Source organism: Hypomesus nipponensis, chromosome 20, assembly GCF_054491055.1.
Source record: "Hypomesus nipponensis isolate SF chromosome 20, ASM5449105v1, whole genome shotgun sequence".
Lineage (NCBI taxonomy): Eukaryota > Metazoa > Chordata > Actinopteri > Osmeriformes > Osmeridae > Hypomesus > Hypomesus nipponensis.
In genome coordinates, this window is record NC_140380.1 from 5,787,656 (window position 1) to 5,812,215 (window position 24,560).

At 42.4% G+C, this 24,560-nt stretch overlaps 4 protein-coding genes across 6 annotated transcripts; 2 read left to right on the plus strand and 2 right to left on the minus strand.

The window, feature by feature from the left end:
• Positions 1-143: 143 nt before the first annotated feature.
• On the minus strand, positions 144-1,904 carry LOC146246053 (diamine acetyltransferase 1-like). The gene is made up of 6 exons (XM_084683534.1): positions 1,652-1,904; positions 1,481-1,532; positions 1,276-1,359; positions 777-878; positions 534-574; positions 144-421 (listed from the first exon to the last, which is right to left on the minus strand). Exons 1-6 carry the CDS (start codon positions 1,715-1,717, stop codon positions 254-256), a joined length of 513 nt encoding a protein of 170 aa, XP_084539660.1. The 5' UTR covers positions 1,718-1,904; the 3' UTR covers positions 144-253.
• Positions 1,905-2,640: 736 nt separating this feature from the next.
• On the minus strand, positions 2,641-5,853 carry prdx4 (peroxiredoxin 4). The gene is made up of 7 exons (XM_084684366.1): positions 5,575-5,853; positions 4,728-4,845; positions 4,487-4,603; positions 4,263-4,385; positions 3,968-4,098; positions 3,686-3,720; positions 2,641-2,773 (listed from the first exon to the last, which is right to left on the minus strand). The coding sequence occupies exons 1-7, from the start codon at positions 5,783-5,785 to the stop codon at positions 2,723-2,725; spliced, it is 786 nt and encodes a 261-aa protein (XP_084540492.1). The 5' UTR covers positions 5,786-5,853; the 3' UTR covers positions 2,641-2,722.
• Positions 5,854-5,922: 69 nt separating this feature from the next.
• Positions 5,923-13,230, plus strand: pdha1a (pyruvate dehydrogenase E1 subunit alpha 1a). 3 transcript variants are annotated; one of them, XM_084684364.1, is made up of 12 exons: positions 5,923-6,031; positions 6,734-6,754; positions 9,206-9,274; positions 9,497-9,670; positions 10,105-10,231; positions 10,374-10,465; positions 10,695-10,787; positions 10,922-11,077; positions 11,377-11,448; positions 11,545-11,612; positions 11,866-11,974; positions 12,290-12,586. In XM_084684364.1, the coding sequence occupies exons 1-12, from the start codon at positions 5,975-5,977 to the stop codon at positions 12,452-12,454; spliced, it is 1,203 nt and encodes a 400-aa protein (XP_084540490.1). In that variant the 5' UTR covers positions 5,923-5,974; the 3' UTR covers positions 12,455-12,586. The 3 variants fall into 3 exon arrangements, with proteins under 3 accessions (XP_084540490.1, XP_084540489.1, XP_084540491.1); XM_084684363.1 differs by lacking the exon at positions 6,734-6,754 and adding an exon at positions 7,639-8,511 and having other exon boundaries at positions 5,925-6,031; XM_084684365.1 differs by lacking the exon at positions 6,734-6,754 and having other exon boundaries at positions 5,925-6,031; positions 12,290-13,230.
• Positions 13,231-14,099: 869 nt separating this feature from the next.
• Positions 14,100-24,136, plus strand: rps6ka3a (ribosomal protein S6 kinase A3a). The gene is made up of 22 exons (XM_084683814.1): positions 14,100-14,593; positions 14,925-14,963; positions 15,778-15,894; positions 16,140-16,221; positions 16,310-16,390; positions 16,517-16,596; positions 16,718-16,824; positions 17,189-17,226; positions 17,860-18,002; positions 18,218-18,288; positions 18,384-18,472; positions 18,839-18,903; positions 19,021-19,123; positions 19,271-19,392; positions 19,488-19,613; positions 19,723-19,812; positions 21,490-21,648; positions 22,062-22,223; positions 22,478-22,554; positions 22,640-22,757; positions 22,952-23,092; positions 23,328-24,136. Exons 1-22 carry the CDS (start codon positions 14,531-14,533, stop codon positions 23,448-23,450), a joined length of 2,196 nt encoding a protein of 731 aa, XP_084539940.1. The 5' UTR covers positions 14,100-14,530; the 3' UTR covers positions 23,451-24,136.
• Positions 24,137-24,560: the final 424 nt, after the last annotated feature.

A 24,560-nucleotide genomic window follows, 5' to 3' on the forward strand; every position in this document is an offset into this window, starting at 1 on the left:
GCGGATGAAAGTATACTTCCTCTCACAGAAACCAAAAACATCATGAGACAATTTTCTGATGACACATCAAATGTCTTGGGAGTTTCACAATCCTTACCCATGTGAACCTTATAAGAGGTCATCCTATCAAACCGAGACAAGAATTGGACAAAACCCTGTTTATTGTTTAAAAATATTGGTGTGTGTCCGTATAATCAAACAAACAAGGGGACAACTTCCACTGGAATCAATTACGAGTGATAAGTTAACAGCTCTACTTGGCATTGATCTTTAGCAGGTCTTCCTTTTCAATAGCAAACAGCCGCCAGCCCTCCTCAAGAGAGAGGTCGGAGGCTCCACGACGCTTGTAGAACTCGATAGATGGCTTGTTCCATTCTGCCACTATGAAGTGCATGCTGCTGCAGCGGGTTTTAACTGCCGTCTAGGAAAAAGGTGGAGGCCAAGATGAGACAGAGGTGGAGCAGCTGCTCTGAGGCGTCATTTAGACTAAAACCGAAAGAAAGATGTCAACGTGGAAGGTTGGATGTACTCACCTCACTTAAATCCTTGATTATTTTGGAACCGATGCCATAACCTGAATGGGGGTAAAGTAGAAATTATTTTTGAAAAGCTTGTTTTAGGTTTAATTAAGATTGTGTGCTTAATGAATATGTACATATATATAGGAAGTAAAGTAAGCCTTGGCAGAGATTATAAAACTTAAGTGCTGCGTAAGGGATGTACTTTATTAAAATGGAACGTAAGCACACCAGGAAATGTTTTGATGAGGTACTTACCCCTGAACTCCTCCATTACATAAAAGTCCTCTAGGTAGAGCAGCTTCCCAATCCACGGGTCATAAGTAAAGTAGTACATGGCAAACCCAATCACAGTATATCCTACAAAGAAAATGCGTACCATTTTAGTGTTCGCCACAGTCATTTACTTCTATGGGGCACCACTGCATGTGGGGGGTTGTGATCCAATGGGACAGCAAGGGAAATATATGGAGTTTAAATACTGATGGTTAACCAATATTTCACTTAACTGGCTAACTTGACAGTAGATGAACACAGCTCTCTATAATGCTTGACTAGCAGTTGATGTAGGCCTATGACTTGTTTCATTATTGCCAGAAATGCACTTTAAATTGGGTAAAAACTTCCAACGGTTAGGCTGCAGTTAAACGGTATGTAACAGCCTTTTCATCGCAATAGCATTTTACAAGTTTGACCATGTGTGTCAGTCAAATCAGAAAAAAATAATTCTGTGGAAAAGCCTTCAAGTATTGTTTACCATCAGAGCTCTGCTTCTCTTCGGGTACTTCCGCGACTATGCAGTGGTAGAATGGATGATCGCCAAAGCCGTCCTCAAGTAGTTCTAAAGGGGAAGTAGGCTAGGCCTAATTAGATTTTTTACCTAAAGCCTTCTTATGAGACATAAGGATTAACTGTGTTTATTTTGTTTCAAAACGTGACACATTCAAAGTAGGCTACGTCACCTTTCTCGGTCAATATGACTTGTTCTTCCATTTCTTCAAATTTAGCAAGTTCCTAGAAAGAGAAAGGTTTACTAAAATGTTCATACGTTCTTAACATGGTTTTAGAAATTGTAAAACATTGTAATAGGATTGGATAGATTTGTTTTTCTTTTATCGATACGCTGTGCCTACCTTTATGAGTCGCAATATGTTTGAGACGTCCTTGGGTTCAGCTTTCCGTAATATAAAATTGGCCATTTTCTTTTTTTACTCTTTTTTCCTTTTCTCACAAGTCCTCTGAATGTAAAAAGAAGCAAAATCTGTTTCTTCATTCGCTTCACAGGAGTTTTCACCCCACAGAAAAGTTTCTTTTTCAGCTCACGCGGAATTACATTCGCATCTAGTCGCTCGCAGCGCAGTGACCAAATTCCGGATAAGTACCATAGACCTATATAGCACTCGCACTTGAACAAAATGTCGCAATCACGCCTGACGACCGGGAAACAATGACGTCATCAGGTCCTTTCAATTTGTAGTTATTTGTGGTCGACACAAGGGGACGCCACATAGAAAAGGCACTCGGCCTTCTTTCGTATTTTTTTTCTCATGACTTTTTGTGGTGGTAAATATCAGAGCCGCCTCTCAACGGCACTGCTAAATCCTAGCCCAAATGTATATGCCATAGTTTAAAAAAATTATACACATTGTTTAGAGTTTACAAAAAGAAAACATGTATATTAGTAAATACATATTAAAACAAAAGTGAATGATTAAGTAGAACAAGTTTCATCACAAGCAGGTTGAGAAGTTTAATTGCAGCCAAGTTCAAATGTTCATTCTTTAAAGGAGTCCAAACTGCTGATCGAACATATTTAAGTTTCTTTCTTACCATAGGCTACAGCTCTTTAGTATAATTTCCCCAGTGTGTGTTTATGTGAAATAACTTGGTCTTGTTGTACCAATTTAAGTAAAAAATAAAAATACATTTATTCATTTAGCAGACGCTTTTATCCAAAGTGACTTCCAAGAGAGAGCTTTACAAAGTACATAGGTAACTGATAATAACAACAAGATCCCAAAGCATTGCGGGTAGCCAAAACAAGAAGCACACATTGTGAACAACCAAAAAAATAAGTGCCAAAGGGAAGAAACCATAAGACAAATCACAAAAAGATACACCAGAATATCAAAACTATTTTATTTTGAACTTCAACCAAAGTGTTCAACAGGCAGTTGCTTTTGAAAACTTGACAACTGGGTCATTCAATTCAGTTTATCAAAATACTTCAGCTTGCCCGAAGGGTCTGGGATTATCTGTGGGGAAAAATGTCACATTTTCTAGTTTCTCATTACACATTCCTAAACCAAGTTCCAAACTACGTTTAAAAACAGTTTGACAAAGTGAGAAAATCTTAACTAAACCCATCAACCTGCAGTCTCAAAAACAGTGGGAGTCCAACATATGTTAACAGCCCGGTGTGCCCACTTCAAAGGCTGACGTTAATAGACAAGTGGGTGCAGTTGGACTCAGTACATTCCCACGTTGCATCAGGGAGAGGAGATTGATCATTCTAGTATTTGCCTACCCTATACCGCATTGCTGGGTTAGATATGGAATAATTGTTGGTCAACTTTTTGTCTCGAGCGATTCCTGGGTGCCATTTCAAGTGTGTGGTCATTGCCGTTCTTAAAGACATGAGATCTTTGCTGGCGATTTCTGACACTGTGCTCATCATTGCATACCCCCCCCCCCCCACTCCACTCCACTCCATGCACATCACAGTACACAAAGGGATAGAAAAACATAATCTTGGACCTTTTGTTTAATGAACCTGGATGAACCCAAACATTTCTGACATGTCTAATAGGTATTTTGTCAATATCTTTTTTGTTTGACATGTTTTTGTGGCCAACCCCCCTCCCACCAAGAAAAACAATTTTGTAGCTCATATCAAAGCAAATTAGGTGATAACTAGCCATATATTGGGTCAGAACAAAAAATTGACATAAAAATGTCTAATTCCGGTCAAGTTGATGTATTTTGGGCACGCTTTATTAAATTCTGATCAAGCTCAGGTGTACCGTCTATGAATTGACTTGAAATGACCAAATACCATTGTACTGTCGTCCATTAATGCCAGGATGGGTGCTTGTTAAAACAATGCATTCACTTAATAGACAAGTAATATCTCACATTTAAACCAAAGTACATAGTTGAAGACTCACCGTGTCACTGCCTGGTTTCCATCCTGCTGGGCACACTGTGTCAAAAACAAACAAAACAAAGTAAATACACATGTTGACTGCCAACCAACAAATTCCCAGCAAATAGACGCAAAAAATAAATAAAATAACTTTCCAATCAGAAAAAGTAGCAACATTCATTCTGTGAATTTGCTTTTGATAAATATGCAAATGAATATATAAAGGGCTGTGATTCACTGAGGATATCTAATATGATTCATTAGGTGGCAAAACGGCTGTGAGTGGTTGATGAGCGGACATTACCTTCTCCATGTTTGTCAGTGTACTGGAAGGCTTGAACTAGCCGCAGTGTCTCATCTACAGATCGCCCCACAGGCAGGTCATTCATGGTGATTTGCCTCAGAACGCCCTTGTCATCGATGATGAATAGGCCCCTGAAGAAAAGATGAACAGGCTAGCTTCACCCTTTAACCGAGGAACCTTTTCCTGTTTCTCCTTAACACCATCATCTCATTATTTAGTTTGGAGCCTCTGCAGTTGTCTGAGAACATAATTTAACTCTTGCCATGACCCTATGACAGATCACTTGTCTTCCAACCTGAGTGTATGACCTTGGTCCTCCAAAAAGACACCATAGTCCTTGGCTATCTGATGTGTGAGGTCTGAGAGCAGAGGGATTTTCATTGTTCCAAGTCCACCTTGATTCCTGGGTGTGTTGATCCTGTACATGGTACCAAACACAGAGAGAAGACACAGAAAGAATAAGAATACCTTAATACCACAGAACAAAATGTACTTGGACTACATTGCATTTAGTCTTACCAGGCCAGGTGGGTAAACTGGGAGTCAACAGAGCATGCGACCACATCCGCATTGATGGCACGGAATTCATGGACACGATCACTGAATGCAATGATCTCAGTTGGACAGACAAATGTGCTGTAAGAAGCACATCCATTAATTAAGTGACGCTTATTGCTGGAATCCTACATGTCTCACATGGCATAGTAACCAAAAGCTAACAATTGAGTACAATGTTTTATATTTAGGGTGAAATACGTACAAGTCCAGTGGGTAGAAGAAGAAGATGAGATATTTTCCTTTGTAGTCAGACAGTTTCAGGTCCTTGAACTCTCCATCAATGACAGCAGTCCCCTCCCAGTGAGGAGCAGGCTTTGAAACTTTAAACACAAATTATGGTGATCTCATTAGAGGAATACTTGATATTGTAGAATGTTTACAAAATGTATTAACAAAGTATTCAGACCCTTTGCAATGACACACACAAAAAAATTAAATAATTGAGTCATCCTTTTTTATTTGACCCTTTTTATTAACCCTTGCCTGTCTAGAACATTTGGGCATATGGTCCCTCATCAAGTGACCATCAGGCAGACAAAATCACACACCTGTCTATAAGGTCCCATGATAACTGCATATACTCTTCCTTAAGTTGGTTCGCCAACCCAAATTAGTCTCTAAATGTCCTTGAGTGGGTCAGACAAAGCCCAAACATAAACAGTAGAAATGCGCTGCTGTGACGCTCAAGGCAATAGGTGCGGAATGAAGGAATGACGTGTACAAGTCTAACGTTGCAGTTGAGTTGGGATCCCACTTTTGTTTTGCACGAATTTAACACCGCAATGGACATTATTTCATTGTGCAACCTTGTTTCCTACACACATTTTAAACTCATTCAGCACGTATGTAATTACTAAACAGCGTGCTAGCTAGCTACTATGCCTAGTACTACGATGTTAAGTATTCAAATAGCTAGAGCTAGCTAGCTGGTGTGATCTGCTGCACGTAAGCATAATACAGTATCAAAGGGACTACCCATGTGAACCAGATATTTGGATGAAATGTGCAGCTGGGCGTATCCACCACGACAGTCTGCATGATATACCCACTTTTTGCTTTGCTGAGGTGCAGTGAATGATCTGACACGGGAACACGGAATGCTTCTCCTGGATATACGTGTCCCCCAGCATAGTTATGACACTCTTGGTCGCTCTTTCCATTGGTACTTTCTTGAACAGCATATGCAAACTTGGTGAAAACACAAAATGTGTAAAACACACTAAAAATATTACTCATCCTGACTGAACTCATGACATCCATTCTTCCGTCTTGATTGTGTCAGCTTCTACTCCTGCATAGCGGAAGAAGTACAAATCCACTGAAGGCGCGTACACGTGAAGGAATGCCAAATGCGCGCCCTCCCGATACTGTGCTACGTCATCAAACATCGACTTGTGTTTTGCGTTTTTGTCACTGTCAGTGAGAAGGACTGATCGGTGGCCAAGGAGCATGCACAAGATGCTGACAATTATATCTAACGTGCTGAGGGGTAGCGCTGGCAAAAATGTAAGTAAGGATTTGATGTGCAGGATCGGGGGAAGACATACACAACCATTGTCGTCTTAATTATGATTTATATTTAATCTTTGTCCACATGAAACCCGTTTCCGCCCTGACCTTGCGCAGACACCAAGGCCTAAATCGCCACATCTGGCCGGCTAGTTGGCAAATTGAACAGTTTTGTTAGCTCAATAAACCTGTTCTTCCTTCTCTTATGTGAAGCAAGTTATTTTGAATACACACGGCAAGAAAAGTCTATCGATCGAGTATTCCTACCGAGATAATAATTGTGTTAGCTGGTAGCTGGCTAGCTAAAATATTTTAATGTGGTGTGGAGGAAATTATGGTATTATTCTTAAGGTTTACTCATAGTTTTCTTGGATTTAAACTGGTTTACGGTAAGTGTTGTTGCAGGTAGTCTTCTTAATTTTTATTCTGTATTTTTGGTGTACATAGCATAACATATTGTTGAAAAGGCTATATGGTGTTTGCTATTGGAAGGTCACAGTATGGTTATTTGTCTAGTAAAATACTGACAGTCCAGGTTTGATGGAACTATCAAAATTCAAACAAAACACGTGTATTTGTGTCGCAGTGTCGTAAACACATGTCACAGTTGAAACATTCCACTGTTTCAGAGGTAAACACAACTTTATCTCTATCCATGTTCTGTCTAATTCTTTTTCCTATTTGCTGCCTTGTTGGTAGGGAGCCCAGGTAGTGTCAGAGGTAAGATGGTCTTACTATAGATTGACAAGTCACCAAAAGCTCTGCCCATGTCTCTTGCTGTCTGTTTAGGCTTTCCCTTAATTGGTTTTCAGATGGCATGTGTCGCACATTCATGCTGCCTTTTATTTTGAGACCACTGGAGATTTTCTTCCATCAACCTTTTAACAAGTATTTTATTTTTGCCTCAGATTTAGTCATTTATTCCCATCATATCAAATTAATTTAATATTTTGCATAATCTGATTAGCCTGTCCTGCTTTGCAATCTAATACATAGTGTATTTAGCTGATTGATAGGACTATTAATACTACTCTCACATGCTTTCACACAGCCATAGACAATACAGCCAACGTAGTGGTTTTACATGGTGTATCAACAACTGGTGCAATGAAGATAGCAGATATTAAACGTCATGAAGCTGTGTGATTGGAGGTTTCTGTCTCAGAAGGCCTACGTCTCTTGAAAACTGTACTTGTGAGCAGGCCTGCCGATAGGGGGGACAAACGGGTCTGTTGTCCCGGGCTCAGGGTAGGGGGGGGGGGGGGCAGAACTGGAGCAGAGGAGAGGAAGAGCAAGGGAAAAGGAGAGAGATCTGGGCGCGGGGGGGGGCCCCATCTAAGATTCTCGTCCCGGGGCCCAGGCAAGACCTCAGCTGGCCTGCTTGTGCGCATTAGTAATAAGTGATGTGTTATTTCGGTTGTCAGTTTTGAGACTAATCGGTTAGGTGAGCTCATCGGCTCCACGGTTATTTTTGATGGGAAATGTTGAGTGGCCTCTTTTGAGCTGGTGTTGTCTCCTGACTCCTGAGTTGGGGGGGGGGGGACACATGGTTCCTGATCTGTCGATCTTGGACTTATTGATCTGCCTGGCTCTTCTCTCCCCAGTCCTCCATGCGCAGGGCAGTTTTGCAGCTGTTGGCGGGCCAGGGCGAGTATGCTGATATAACTTCACCGCCAGACCCAGCACCAGCACTGTTACCCTGCAGCACAGACACACATATAGGCTCACACGCTCCATCGGTGGAGAGCATCCACAAACCAAACACTGATCTAACGTTCGCACAGACAGACCATGGTGCCCTATCTGCCGTGGAGCCTACAGTTCCCAGAATGCAAATTGCAGAAGGAGATCCAGATGGACCGATCATAGTTAATGCAAACCTTGCCTTTTGCAGTGATCTTGGAACTGGCAAGTCACTCACACAACTAACCTCACTACAACCTCTGTCAGAAATGAACCCTTCTCATTCCATCAAAGAATTAGCAGAAACACAGACTGACATTTTATTAGAGACTCTATCGAATATTGGGCCGGAAATTTCTAAATTGACTCTGTCTAAACCTTTTGATGATATAAACCATAACAAAGAAGAAAACACACACACGCAGACTGAAGTTGTGGTCCCTTCAGGGTCGTCAACAGAATTCACATCACCACTTGTTGCACCAGTTGCTGTTTTGGAACAGCAGCCAATCACTGACCACCAGACCACGAGTGAGGCAGAAACAAACGTTAACCCTCTAACTCTCGAATCAACACAACCAGAGCAGCCTCCTCTCAACACTGGCCCGTTCAGTTGCGAACAACACAACACGGAACTTGACCCCAGTAATACACACTCACAGACCCCTGACTCACTGCTGCCAGAGCCTCAGCTGGCAGCGAGGGGCCAGGCTAACGATAGCACAGAGCTTCAACTCCCTGAGACAAGCCTCGGCCCGACCGAAGACACTCCCTTACCAGAGCCACAGCTTGCTGTGAGTACTGGCTCACTTCCCTTATCTTACACCTCACCTCTTTCACTTCACCCCCCCCACCACCACCTCTCACTCCCGGACGTTCTGGGGGAGAACTGTGCATGCAAAGACCTGCAACTGCTCTCTCTTTCACCCTTTCGGTATTTGTCACAGCAGCATCTCTGAGATTATGTCAAGGGCCCCTGTATTATTTGCGGCCTCGGGAAATCCGCCCAGCCCGCAATAACTATCATCCTCGGTCTATCAGCGACACACAATCAATATTATACAATTACTTTCCATGATCTCAACCTCCCTTTTCATCACTCACACTTCTCTGATTCTGATGACGGAAGGTTGCCTGAAAGCAGTCAGAAAGCTGCTGTTGTTAGTGTAGGTGCTTGTTTGTGTGAGCTTCCATTGTAGTTGCTGTTTGTTGGTTAGCAGTGTAGCGAATACATGTTAAAGAAGGTCGTCATCTTTGGATTATTGGATACAGTTAAAAAGAAAGGCCTTGCAGTGAAACAAGCCTTAGAAAAGTGTTCTTTTAAAGGCTCTGGCTGGCCTTTTTTTTACACTTGTGGGTGGTCCCATTTCAGGTGCTTTAGGGCTCCCTCTTTGGACTTGGTCTGTGGTGAAAGGATGTGATGTGTAGTTGTTGATTGGTTCTGCCGTGTTTGACTGTGATTCAAAACTGTTCTCTTTATTCCTACAGGGGACCAGGGTAATCGTGTCGTCACGCACGTACGCTGACTTCACTCCCGAAGCCACCTTTGACATAAAGGTAAGCGCTTTGTCAAACGCGTGCGTGCGTTATTCAACTTTCATTGTTTTCATATGGGAATATACATACAGTTTACTCCGAGGACTGTTTATGACCTCAAATTCACTTGGGTTTCGTCACGCGCAGTGGCAAGAACTAAAAAGTTGTCATCCGCGGTGTTGCCTTCTTCTAGGATTGTGTCCGTGAAGCTCAGTGATGTTCTTTGGCGTTCTCCTTTCTTAGAAATGCGACGTGCACCGTCTGGAGGAGGGCCCGCCCGTGCAGGCGGTGCTGACCCGCGAGGAGGGCCTGAAGTACTACCGCACCATGCAGACCATGAGGCGGATGGAGCTCAAGGCCGATCAGCTCTACAAGCAAAAAATCATCAGAGGCTTCTGTCACCTGTATGACGGCCAGGTTGGAACACAAATCTTTGCGTTTATTTGTTTGGGCACCAGCTGCCCAGTAGAGCAGTCAAGAGGCCCATGACTAAGAATTTCCAGTGTGCTACAAATGGCAAATGAACTTGAACAGTTAATATTGCAGATAAGGATACAAATCCACAGATTCCTGTATATATACAGATGACAGGCTCTGGCTTTTTTCTTTTTTTTAAAAACAATACTTGATTTATAAACTGTTTATGTGTGCATGTCCAGTTGTGACCAGTGTCTATTTCAAGGTTGCCTGACTGTACAGCATCAAACAAGGCACTTCAGGGACACTAAAAACTGCAATAAAGAACTCAAATGTAAAAAACACAGAGTGCAGAGAAGTAATACTTGGTAGAACACCCTTTTATTTGACCCACCAGCCACCTAAAATAGCTTTTGTGTCCACCGTTTCTTTAGGAAGCCTGTGCGGTAGGCATCGAGGGGGGAATCAACCTGTCGGACCACCTGATCACAGCGTATCGTGCTCATGGCTACACCCTCACAAGGGGTGGCACAGTCAGAGAGATCATGGCTGAGCTTACTGGTGAGTACGCATACACGGATCAAATGAATGACCACTCGCACACTCTATCAACTGGGTCAGTACGTGGACTAAAGTGTTCTTTGCTCCGCCCTGGTCCTTCTTCTCCCCCATTTCTTCCTTGTGTTTGTGTCTCTGTTTTCAGGGCGTAGAGGAGGCATTGCTAAGGGCAAGGGAGGCTCCATGCATATGTACACGAAAAACTTCTATGGGGGCAATGGTATCGTGGGGGCCCAGGTAATATTATATTACATTATGCATTACAATGGAAAGGTTTTAGAATAAATGATGTATCAACTCTTTGTTGAGTTGAAGTTGATCATTCTGCTATGTATCGTCATTAAGTAGGAATTTACAAAATTGCGCTTCGTTTTCCATCCAGAACTTCACAAACATTACAACTGCATCTGTTCTTTTACATCCAGTAGTTGTGGTACAAACCAAGTCTCTCTCTAAATTCCCCCAGGTACCCTTGGGAGCGGGGGTAGCCCTCGCCTGCAAGTACCAGGGCAACAATCAGCTGTGTGTCAGCCTCTATGGAGATGGGGCCGCCAACCAGGTATGAATTTTGCCTTATAAAAAAGCAGAGAAATCTCGGAAGTACACATTCACTACCATTCAGAGATATTACCACCATTGGCGAAGGGCATGACGATAACTTACCCACACTTAACCTGAACTTGCATCTGACAGGGTCAGATTTTTGAGACCTACAACATGGCATCTCTCTGGAAGTTGCCCATCATCTTCATCTGCGAGAACAACAAATATGGGATGGGTACCTCCGTGGAGAGATCATCGGCCAGCACGGACTACTACAAGAGGGGAGACTTCATCCCTGGACTCAGGGTAACCTGTTTATGAAGCACCCCCAAGCAAGGCAGCACACATGCCTTCCTTTACATTTCTTTCTCCCCTCCTCTCGCCTCACACAATACATTACATTTAGTCATTTAGCGGACGCTCTTATCCAGAGCGACTTTCAGAAAGTACAGGGACATTCACCGCGAGGCAAGTAGGGTGAAGTGCCTTGCCCAATGACACAACGTCATTTTGCACAGCCGGGAATCGAACTGGCAACCTTCAGATTACTAGCCCGATTCCTCAACCGCTCAGCCACCTGACTCCCAATACCTTTTGCTTCCCAGGTGGATGGGATGGACCTCTTGTGTGTCAGAGAGGCCACCAAGTTTGCTGCTGACCACTGCCGGTCTGGAAAGGTGACTTGGCGGCTTGGGATGTCTTCCGTATGTTTATGTTGTCTTTACTCGGGAGTCGACTGAACGTTGGCGTACTTGTTTTTCCACCTCTTCAAGGGCCCTATCCTCATGGAGCTCCAGACCTACCGTTACCATGGACACAGCATGAGTGACCCCGGGGTCAGGTATGCAGCCAATCATCAACCCATGGTGTTGTTTTGTCAAAGGCTGTGACCTTGTTGGGTCTGTGATTATGGTCATATTGGTCACCCTCAATATGCAATATGAAAACGGATTTGACCAGTGAAGTGCATCCTGCTTTGCAATAAAGCCCTCTCTTTGAGTAATAAACCCCTCTCTTTGACCCACTGTTGGTATTAACAACCCTGTCCCCCCCCCCCCCCACCACCCCCCGTGCCTCTCCCTCCCTTGTTACAGCTACCGCACACGTGAAGAGATCCAGGAAGTCCGCAGCAAGAGTGACCCCATCTCCATGCTGAAAGACCGCATGCTCAGCAACAACATGGCCAGTGTGGAGGAACTAAAGGTAGATATTAAGAACTAGCTCTCGCACAACTATACTCTAATATATACATTGGAAGTATTGGTTGGAACTTTATAACAATCAAAGTGCCAACCAATAATATACATGTAACATACAATTTTATATGCTAGTAATATAAATATTTTATAAAACATGATTCTGTAAATTGAATAGCTAGAAATTAGCTTGTAGCTAGAACTACAAATTAGCTTCACTGGTTCATTTTAGGAATCTGTTTGCTCACATTGTACACCGAACAGCAAGAGAGCTGGATTTAACCCTAAACACCTTGTCCTGCCTGATCCTGTTTGATTGAAGGAGATCGACGTGGCGGTGAGGAAAGAGATTGAAGACGCTGCCCAGTTTGCCACCACGGACCCCGAGCCTCCACTGGACGATCTTTGTAACCATATCTTCTACAACGACCCGCCCATGGAGGTGCGCGGCACCAACCCATGGATCAAGCTGAAGTCTGTCAGCTAAAGGATGACTGCCCACGACCCCCCCCCCCCCCCCTCATGTTTCCCTTCTCCCTGTCCCTCTGTCTTACAACCATGTTCCACCATCAACGCACACTTTTAACCTAGTTGAAGTTTCCCAATCCCTCTAAGCATCTATAGACTTGTATTTTTCCTCTTCTAGGCTTAAACCAAGTTATGTTAACGAAACACACCCAAATCCCTTCCACAATCCACATAAAAACATAAAGAGTGCCGGTAAAAGTCATTTTAGTTTCAATCAGTTTGCAATAAATTGAATATAAAGATACAGAGAGAGAGGCGGTAGTATATTAAATACATTTATATATTATGCCAAAACAAACCTGTGCCTGCAGGATGGTGTTTGCGTTCAAAAGTGGTATAAGCCTTATGTTTATAGGTCATTTATACCAAGACATACATGCACCTCAGATCCATCTGGTTTAAAAAATGATTAAAGGTTATAGACATGTTATATCTGGGTAGGTTAGGTTTTCTCAATTGTTATCTGTCCTTCATATTTATTTCTGAAAATGTTTTCTAACAAACAGTACTGATACTGTACCTCAATAAGAATAGGAATTGCCCTCTGTTTGGGAATCTTGGTGATAAACTGTTACAGTTTTTATAGATAGCAGGTGGGGGGTATGCTATGCAGGGACTTGTGCTTGCTGACTCTGCTTTATTTCGATGCATTAAGACGGAAAGGGGAACGTATGTCTGTGATTGTCTTTGTACAGTCTGTCAAAATAAAGACCTCATTTAATGAGTAATACACTACATATGTTTTAGTTGTGTGTTTGTGGCACAACTGTGTTTGTATGGCACAATTTCCAACGTTCAGGATGTTTTGTAATAACGACATGCGGAAGCAGCCTGCCTGCCCCTAAAAAAACGACACTTTTGAGTTTTAAACCCCAAATCTATTTAGAATGAAGAAACACCCTGTCATTCATCACAAACTCTGAATATCTGGGCTTTCCCTCTTCACAGTGCAGAGAGATTGTATTTAATCATTAATCACTTGATGAATTGAAACGTGCATTCACGGTTTCAGCAAAGACAGAGCTGTCATCTACAGCACCATTGAAGCTTCTAGAAATCAGTGGCACACAATGTCTGTGATTTTGACTTGATGGTGTCTAAATGACTATAGAACTGCCAAGTCACCATGAGAAAACACAAGGGTTCCCTGAGTAGCCTACTCCAGGACCGGTCACCAGCAACCCCACTGCCAGCTGGGATCGGATGGTCAGATAAACAGTTTGAGTTAACTAGGACGGTGTCCAGTAACACTTTTCAGAAGCTAAATTTAGTTTTTTCGATGGAGGTATGGAATACCTGGCAAAGAAAGCGCATAGAAATTGACATTTAATCTTTGTTGTTTTAATAACAAACTCCACGCGAATTTCCCTCACAAGAGGAATATATTGGCATCTATGTGTGTTCACCCTTCTGTTACGTGAAGTTCCTAGTTATGCAGTTATTTTAGTTAAGTCAGCTATTCTAGGTTGATGTAGGCTTCATCACATTCCTAGTTTAAATTATACAACCATTTCTGCGCAGAGCACGAGCACTCCGTTTGGTGCATTAGTGGATTAACAACAGCAGTATGGAGTCAAACTAAACTAGCACAACAACGACAAACATTATACGCCCATCTCCACTCCCACCATTCGCAAAAGGCTGCGAGAAGGTGATCGAAAAACCTACAGTGGATACCATGTCTGTTTCTGGCTCTGTGGGGCTGTCACTGTCCCATCTCTTTCAATGCATGACGTTGAACTGACGCATTCCTCAGCCTCGCTCTGGTAAACAGGTAAACGACAGCGCCATGTTGAAAGGACGGAAGTGATTTGCAATTTTTTGGGGGTGAAAAGTATTTGTATGCAGTTTTAACAAGATCTACATTTGTCTACGTTATAAAAGTAGTAAATATCTAGAGTTTCTATTGCATTGAAACCTTATTTCGTGACTTAATTCTGCTGAGAGTGTGTTCCCCTATAGTGTTGTTGAAACACTTCGTATCTCACCCTGGACGTCAGACACTTGAAGAGCGACTTCAACACTTTTGTCCAAGATGCCATTGGCACAGCTCGCAGACCCATGGCAAAAAATGGCCTTAGGGACCGCTGAAACCGAGGTATAAAATATAGAATTACAGACCGGTAACTTTTGTGTAAGCGATTGTCAAGGTTCTATACACGTCAGAAACATCTCCAACTTTTTTACTGAATAGGCTACGCGACTTGCAAAGTGAATTGCTGTGGCAGTGGGCAGTAGCCTTTTATTGCGGAAACTATGTAAAACATCTGACAGTTATGTATGCAAATGTAAATATTTAATTTCTAACCATGACGATCTGATGAATTGCATGTTGACATTTCTCATTTGCCCCTACTTTTGGACAAACAAACTATGAAAACCACTCCCAATTTAAAAAGCTAAACGCGCATTTTATTTGTGTTGATCAGGTCATGGATGACTCCATGGGAGAGGATGATCCAGCATGTGTAAGTTTAATGAATACTACCCATGCATGTTTATCTGATGTGGTGTGGTGACTCCTCCCCTCTCAAATGAGTGCCTAAAATGCTGATGAATAATAAATCCAAAGTATTGAGAGATAAAACGGCATCAAACCACGTGTCTCCAGGTGTGTGCTCCACTTAAATGCACCCTACTCACTTCTATAGGTACTTAATAGGCACCTCTGAAGCATGTTGAGATAGAGCCATGTTGCTACTGTAGTAAAAGTAGAAAGAAATAGTTAGAGAGGCATGTGAGGGGTTTGTGAAAGGAACAGTGAAAGGCAGGAGAGCATGTTGGGTCTTTTAGTCATCCTCCTCCACAGCTCCTTGATGCAGTGGGAGGGGGTGTTGGTGGCATGGAAACCAGTCGCTCGCTGCCAGTCAGGAGTCCCCTCCCATGGTCTTTCGCACTTCTGCCAGCCGCTGTGAGGGATAAGACAGGCGCAGGCATGGGAGATCTGACCTCCACTTGGGCAGAAAAGGGGTCCGAGGTGGTCTGTCCAGAAAGCGTATTGACTGTACGTGGGTCTGTGGCTGCAGTGCGTATGGGTGGTATAGCAAGGGAGTTCGGGCTATTTCTCAATCCTCCCACAGACTCTCCAGTCTGAGCACTATGGAAAGCACTATGTGCAAAGCTTAACGCTGCTTTTTCCCTTTTCATGGGCATCTACATTAGAGCTTGTCTGTGCAGACTATTTTGATAGGATTTGTTTTGTGTCAGTGCCCATCTCTGTTGTACGTTCCTGCTTGTTTGTTTTTGTTGACATGCTTTGGTTGCTCCTCCAATTTCCCTCAGGATGAGGTGTCGGTGAAGGAGATCAGCATTACTCACCTTGTAAAAGAAGGCTCGGAGAAGGCTGACCCACGACAGTTTGAGCTTCGTAAGGTTCTGGGACAGGGCTCGTTCGGAAAGGTAAATCATTTTGGAGTTATTTATATTCTCACAAGAAAACAACTCTTATTTATAACATCATATGTAATTTCACATGTACAAAAAATTCTGCACAGCCACATATGAATTGTATGCACATATTAATGCATGTAATGCACATAGAACAATATAAATGCATTGAGGAATAACTATAGCTATTGCAGCAAATGATAGCTACATTTTTGTATACTAAGCAGATGTCTTCCTTGATCTTTACATCTCTTCAGGTATTCCTGGTAAAGAAAATAACAGGTCCAGATTCGGGCCATCTGTATGCTATGAAAGTGCTTAAAAAAGCCACATTGAAAGGTAATTGTTCTCAGTTGTGTTTAGGCATGGATTTCCATGTGTAGAATCGTATAAATGCTCTTTGTCAGAGTATATTTGATTTCCCTAGTGCGGGACAGAGTCCGGACAAAGATGGAGAGAGACATTCTTGTGGAGGTGAACCATCCATTTATCGTCCGAATGCACTATGGTGAGTTATCGGATATACATGTGTCTTTCATAGAGAACCGCACTTTTGTTGACATGCCCTTTTGGCAAAGTTCAGACGGAAATTTTTCATTTAGTCACACCATGTGACACATCTGGTTCTTCGCAGCATTTCAGACCGAGGGGAAGCTCTACCTCATCCTGGACTTCCTCCGTGGTGGAGATCTGTTCACGCGTCTCTCCAAAGAGGTAGGCCAAGGAGAACTTTTATTCTGAAGGCTAACGTGTTCTTAATACATTCTTCTGATTGAGTGTTTTCCCCTGGATGTGTGTCTGTGCTAACAGACTCTGTTCCGTTTTCCCTACACAGGTGATGTTCACAGAAGAGGATGTGAAGTTTTACCTAGCAGAACTGGCCCTGGCTCTGGACCACCTGCATGGTTTGGGAATAATCTACAGAGACCTCAAACCAGAGAAGTAGGCTATATGTTACATTTTATTATACATTTTAGGCATTTAGCAGGCTGGTCAAAATAAACTGTCAAATTGCAGTGATTGCCCTTCAACATACACAAAACTAGAGTTTTACCATAATAAATTATGGTAAAATTATGGTAAAAAGATTCATTTATTAATGAACATGTTATCTCAGAGAACTGTTTCTGTAGGTTACTGTCTTTATCAAAATACACAATTACATATTTAATCTGTATTGAGGGATAATCTTAATGAGAATCTTTGTGCTATGTAGTTCCTCTTGTCTGAGTTTACAATATCCTAAATGTGGCTTCTGGTGGACAAGGTATTCCAGAATGACATTGAGAACATTGTGTCTTTTTAGCATTCTGCTGGATGAGGAAGGTCATATTAAGCTCACTGGTGAGTAATCGTCAAGCCTACTCCTGTTACATATGTATGTTTCACATTCCACTTTCGCACTCCACTTGTGAAGGATACAACGTTTTATATCAAACGACGTCATCAGACTACTGCAGATTTGCTTTGTGTCGTGGTTTGTGTGTGTTACATGTGACCGGTTTGGTACAGACTACTGTTCTTATCAGTGTGCCCCGAACCAGTGCATAAAGGTTCTTATCGGTCGCAAGTTCACACATTTTCTGCTGTGCAGTGGGGCACATTTACATGACATTGAGTCATTTAGCAGACGCTCCTATCCAGAGCGACTTACAGTAAGTACAGGGACATTCCCGCGAGGCAAGTAGGGTGAAGTGTCTTGCCCAAGGACACAACGTCATTTGGCACGGCCGGGAATCGAACCGGCAACATTCTGGGTTTCGCTTGAGAACATTCTGGTTGGCATTCTGCAACATACTACTGGATGCAAGACAACATCCGACGGCATTTTTGGCCTATTGTAGCGTTCCGCATCAGATCCCTGCTACGTAACTGGAAACACCAAAGCTTTGTTTAATGTTTGAAGTATGACGATATGCAATCAGAGTTAGCCAAGTAAATTTGGCGTGTTGTTGTTGTTGTTGATGTTTTCCACAGACTTTGGCTTGAGTAAAGAGTCCATCGATCATGAGAACAAGGCCTACTCCTTCTGCGGGACAGTGGAGTACATGGCACCAGAAGTGGTCAACCGGAGAGGACACACCCACAGTGCTGATTGGTGGTCTTACGGTGTGCTGATGGTGAGAGGGAGAGGGGAGAGCGGGGGAGAGAGGGAGGGAGAGGGAGGGAGAGAGAGAGAGTAAAATACCAGTGTACCTTGTGAGAGTAATATTATTGAAACTACCATAACAACTTGCATCTTTTATATATTACGCTGATGGTACAATGTTCACCGAAGTGGTCCAAGTTTTGACTTTGCAGTCACTCAAAAGAAAGGATATTTCTGTCTTCCCAGTTTGAGATGCTTACAGGAACACTGCCTTTCCAAGGCAAAGATCGTAAGGAGACCATGACAATGATCCTCAAGTAAGTCGTCATGTGCCTTTCTCTTGAGCTTGTCTCTTGTCGTTTTTAGGTCATGTAAAGGAATAGAACAAATATTGTATTGTATTCACCTCCAGAGCCAAACTGGGAATGCCACAGTTCCTGAGCCAAGAATCCCAGTCTCTCCTACGCAACCTATTTAAACGCAACCCTGGAAACCGATTAGGTAAAGTGGTCGTCAGAATTGATAATGATATGTCATTCGATATTACCTGCTAGATAGAACTGAGCATTTGTAGGTTTTGACTTAAATTAGGAAGTTGGATAGAGAGTGTAAACAATCATCCACAAATATTAATATGTTACTGTATTTATATGTATGTATATAAATATAAATGCAGTCCATTTACTGTTGCAATAGCAACCCTCCAGTACAGGGTGTTCTCAATGAATTTGTACAATACAATAAGAATGAATCCAAAACAGGGAGATATCACAGAAGGTTTTACCGTGTATCTAAAATGTATTTAGAACCATTTTAAGGGGAATGTAGATTTTCCACAGGCGCTCTCGTTGTTTGCTATATTTACAGGTGCTGGTCCTGATGGAGTGGAAGATATTAAGAGGCATTCCTTTTTCTCCACGATTGATTGGAACGTTAGTTTGTCTATTTCTTATCTGTTTGTTTTTCCTCTTTCTTCTACAGCATATTGATTCTCAAGTTGTGTATTTTATTGGTATTGTGCTTATTCTGTCCCCTTTCTCCTTTTACAGAAATTGTTTAGGAAAGAACTTCACCCCCCCTTTAAACCAGCAAGTGGGAGACCTGATGACACGTTGTACTTTGACCAAGAATTCACCGCCAAGACTCCTCGGGGTAAAAACAAACAAACACAGTATATGATCATGTATTAAAGTACAGTATTGACAAGTATGTTCAGACTGCTGTAATTATGATTTTGTTTGACAACTCAATTGTGTCGTTTGTCTGAAATAAACCAAAGTTGAACATTTCTTTCCTTAGACTCTCCTGGTGTACCTCCAAGTGCCAATGCCCACCAGCTGTTCCGAGGTTTCAGCTTTGTAGCCATCAGCTCAGAGGAAGAAAGTCAGCTCACACAGAGCACCAACATGACGTCTGTACAGGTAAGGTTGCCGCGCGGACGACGTGAGGCTGTGCACTGTCATGGGGGGCGTTTGTGTCAAGCCGACTTGTCGTGTGCTCTTTTGATTGCCTTCAGCAACTCCACCGAAACACCATGCAATTCAGCGACGCGTACGACGTGAAGGAGGACATCGGTATCGGCTCGTACTCTGTCTGCAAACGTTGCGTTCAGAAAAGCACCGCTATGGAGTACGCAGTCAAAGTAAGAACTCTGTATTGCTGAAGACTTCATACAAAAGTGAGCACGAGCGTTATTATTAACAGAACGCAACAGCGTTATGTTGGTAAATGTCACTTTGACTTGATTCTAGATCATCAGCAAAATCAAGAGGGACCCCACTGATGAAATAGAGATTCTTCTGCGTTATGGACAGCACCCAAACATCATCACCCTGAAAGATGTGAGTCGAAACATTCGACACTGTCATGTCTTGATGTGGTTTTCCCTGTCCAAGGCCATGTTCCATAAAGCGAGTTGACTCGATATGCCAGGCTTATTTTGATTAGTCTGACTAATTTTCAGTTGATTCGGTTCCAGAAAGCAAATTCAACATAGCTCAAGCTCCGTTACTATGGCAACTTATGCTAGGAAACCAACCTGGTCCAGGCAGGCTAAGCAAGATAACCTGGAAGGTTAAGCCTGTTGTTGGTTTAACGTTGACTGATCCTGAATGCTTGCAACACTAACCCAATGGGAAAGTGATTATTTTAATCACTGAGCTTTTTCACCACTATCAGTCAATAATTATCAACTTAACCAAACAATAAGTGTTACATTTGTGAATTGATTGAACTGATTTGTTAGGTCAATTTAAGTAAGGTTTTGGCAAAACTTTTGTTCACTATCTTCTAAACACTTAAATGATATAGATTCCATTTGAATTTCCCTGAAACTCTTTCATCAGTGTTTCAAATGGCTTGACACCTAACCATCACATGGATAAGTACTGTTGCACTGCCCTCTGTTGGTTGACTGTGGCGTAAAAAAATGTTATGCACTAACATTCTCTTCATGGTGGGATCTGTTAAATATATGTTAAATGATCCATAATCCAAATATTTATTTGTCAAGAGAATGAAAACTCGAATTATAAACAAGTCTCGATTAAACAAGACAACTCTGGGTTCTTCGTTTATGAGATCCTTTCAATTCAAGTAAGCAACCATGTGATTTTGTAGTGAATACATGTCTTTCTAGTGCTATTTAATATCAAAACGCTGGCTGCAATAATATATCTTGCTCTGGGTGTTTTGTTTGTGTTCAGACGGATTTTGGTCTTGTCATGGTCGTCACACACTATCTGGCTTTGGGCCTTGAGTGTTGGGTCATCCTCTGGGTTTAAGAGGTCATGTTAGAGCTTTATGCTATAAGCTTTTTTTCCAGACACAAGACTATACTACTTACTCGGTAGCACAGAAACAGCACTGAAGTGCTTTTAGCTCGTTTTTACATAAAAAGGGAGGTTGCACGGCAACGCCCACTTTAAATAGTCCATTTTAGTAGAGTTATATGGCATAGTATGAGGAGGAACATTTCATTTACCTTGACACTGTCAGTCATGTGTGTTTCATTTACCTGGACACTGTCAGTCATGTGTGTTTCATTTACCTTGACACTGTCAGTCATGTGTGTTTCATTTACCTGGACACTGTCAGTCATGTGTGTTTCATTTACCTTGACACTGTCAGTCGTGTGTTTCATTTACCTTGACACTGTCAGTCATGTGTGTTTCATTTACCTTGACACTGTCAGTCATGTGTGTTTCATTTACCTTGACACTGTCAGTCGTGTGTTTCATTTACCTTGACACTGTCAGTCATGTGTGTTTCATTTACCTTGACACTTGTCAGTCATGTGTGTTTCATTTACCTTGACACTGTCAGTCATGTGTGTTTCATTTACCTTGACACTTGTCAGTCATGTGTGTTTCATTTACCTTGACACTGTCAGTCGTGTGTTTCATTTACCTTGACACTGTCAGTCATGTGTGTTTCATTTACCTTGACACTGTCAGTCATGTGTGTTTCATTTACCTTGACACTGTCAGTCATGTGTGTTTCCTCTGTGCTGACGGCAGGTGTATGACGACGGGCGTTCGGTGTACCTGGTGACAGAGCTGCTGAAGGGTGGCGAGTTGCTGGATAAGATTCTCAGGCAAAAGTTTTTCTCCGAGAGAGAAGCCAGCGCCGTTCTTCACACCATCACCAAAACGGTGGACTACCTGCATGTGCAAGGGGTAATGAACCAACCATGCGAGCATTCCACCCTGCTGCACTCGTCTACGACAGGCCACACAGGTGGTTCATCTGCCCAACCTGCTAGCCTTTTTTCCCTCTGTTAGGGTTCTTCAATGTAAACATCCAATATATCTAAGAACGTGTCGCTTTTGGCTGACATTTTTGCCATAATAAGATGGGAATGATTCAATAATAAGACATACATGGTAGGCTAGTTTCCATTTGAAGTTATTTTACCTAGATATATATGCCTAAATTATTGTGTAATTAATATTGTGGTACAGTATGATAACAGGGACTTCATGAATTATGACATGTTCATCAAACAATGTTTACTTTTAGTCCCATTGCCATCCAAAAATGCACCCTCCAAAACCATATTCTCTATTGATTTCTGGTTCATTCTACCTAGGTGGTTCACCGGGACCTTAAACCCAGTAACATCTTGTATGTGGATGAGTCTGGCAACCCAGAGTCAATACGCATCTGTGACTTTGGATTTGCCAAACAGCTGAGAGCAGAGAACGGGCTCCTGATGACTCCTTGCTACACTGCTAATTTTGTGGCCCCTGAGGTGATCCACCCCTCAAATAGTGTTTTGGTTTTTATCATATATGTGTTATATTTCGGCTCAGTTGAACTTCAGCTGATTGCTCATCTTCACTGTACCTCCATAGACAGCTGTGTAATGCTTGATGGTATTTTGTGTTGACTGTGTCACCTTCATCTGGCCATTTCAGGATCATTTGTTCTGTCCCGTTCGTGATATCTTGAGGTATTTCGCCGTGTGCCAATCGGTGTTGGTCTTTCTCATCCTGTGTTCTTTAGGTGCTCAAGAAACAGGGTTATGATCAAGCCTGCGATATCTGGAGCTTGGGAGTGCTCCTGTACACCATGTTAACTGGGTATGTGGACTCGTGACGTACGATTCTTTTGAAAGGTCTCAGAGACGCCAACGATTCTTATTCGGAGAACTTCCACCTTTCCCAGTTTCACCCCCTTTGCCAACGGACCAGAGGACACCCCAGAGGAGATCTTGGTTCGTATCGGCAGCGGGAGGTTCTCTCTGACAGGAGGCTACTGGAACTCTGTCTCGGCAGAAGCCAAGGTAGGTCCCAAGCATCCGTCGCACTACAGCGCACTTTTCGACGTTTGGTTTTTCCGTCGTGTTCTTTGATTTGAACCGAGCGTCCTCTAATTATCAACGGCATTCATAGTCTCGCGCAGTCCTTTTATAGGGACCGTGCCCGAGAGGTGGTGCTTACATGACGCATGGCTGACTCTTTTCGACCCCGTCTTTAGGACCTTGTGTCTAAGATGCTGCACGTGGACCCCCATAAAAGGCTCACCTCCGCTCAAGTGCTGAGGCACCCCTGGATCGTCCATAAGGACCAGCTCCCCAAATATCAGCTCAATAGACAGGACGCTCCACATCTGGTCAAGGTATTGCCTTCCAACAAAAACATCAGTTCCAATTTGACGTCGGACTTGAAAGGGAAACTGAATAAACAAAGCTGTGTCAGTAGGAAATAAAGATGATTTCGGGGGCGACGTCTCCTATCTTTAATAAAGAAACCCTGTATATATATTCTTAGTTATATCCTTATATATCTATCCATATCCTTTGGATGTACCGAAGCGTCTGTGCAATTGACAGAATGACTGCTTATCTTTCTAGGGCGCAATGGAAGCCACTTACTCGGCCATCAACAGGAACGTGACCCCGGCGTTGGAGCCGGTCGGCCGCTCCACATTAGCACAGCGGAGAGGAGTGAAGAAGCTGACCTCCACGGCCCTCTGACTCCCTCAACAGTGCACCTCCTGACATGTCATCTGTAACGGATGTCATAATATAACGTGTCATTAGACCAGTTTGACTCATTGGTTTGAACCGGGTCAGTAGAACAGTGTGTCAAACCCCCCAAAAAATAATTCGAGAATGAACCGAATCTTTGCTTTGTACAATCCTTGCTGCTGACCAATCAAGAGTTATGAGCTGAGTTTTATTTTATGAAAATGTGATACATCTGCAATACTGTGTATTTTCTACTGGTCTGTGTGAACAGAGATAAAGAAGCACTGTTAGATCTTTCCCATTTTTCCTTTCAAACTTGAAACCGTTGGGAGCTCAGGCATAACTCCGTTATATACTTCTTTGATACACACAAAACTCCTAAACACAATGTTATTGGGTCATTATTCAATTGCTAAAGGGAATTATTTGAATGAGAGTTTACTTTATAGCTGTTATGATTACTCTCCAGTGGGACTGTCTTAGAAAATGTAGAATGTATTTTTATAATATACATTACCTAGATTTTTCTATTTTGTGTGTGCATGATGCAGACAATTGAGGGATGATTTACTTAGGTGTTAGGGCTGTCCAAGAAGCTGATGATTGCTGAGATGCAAGACAGAACAAACACTGACTTCTGCCTATTTTGTTGAAAAGTAATTTGTATTCAATAAATATCTAATGAAACGACAGTGTAGCCTACTATACTTTATTTAAATAGATCAGAGGCTTATAACAGCCCACTGGTACTCATATATAGACAACTGCTGACCCATCAAAAGCCAAAGGGCTTTAAAGTAAGTTTGTCATTAGACTATGAATCTGTAAATCAATAATGAAGCTAGGAAAAACGTTTTTATTGAAGTTTATAGTTTAATTCAGAATTTGTTTCGAAACGGTCATCACAATTCATTAAATACAGTGATATAGAAAGGTCTGAAAATGCATAAAAAGCACAATTAAATGGTGTGTTTAAGTGTTAAAACTTGGGACTTCTCCTGAATCTTTACCATTACTTCTCTAGTCCCCTTCCCATCCCAAGTCGACCTCAGTGAGTGAACATCAAAATAACTATTTGACTCCTTTTGGAACAAGAACTGTGCCGAGACTACAACC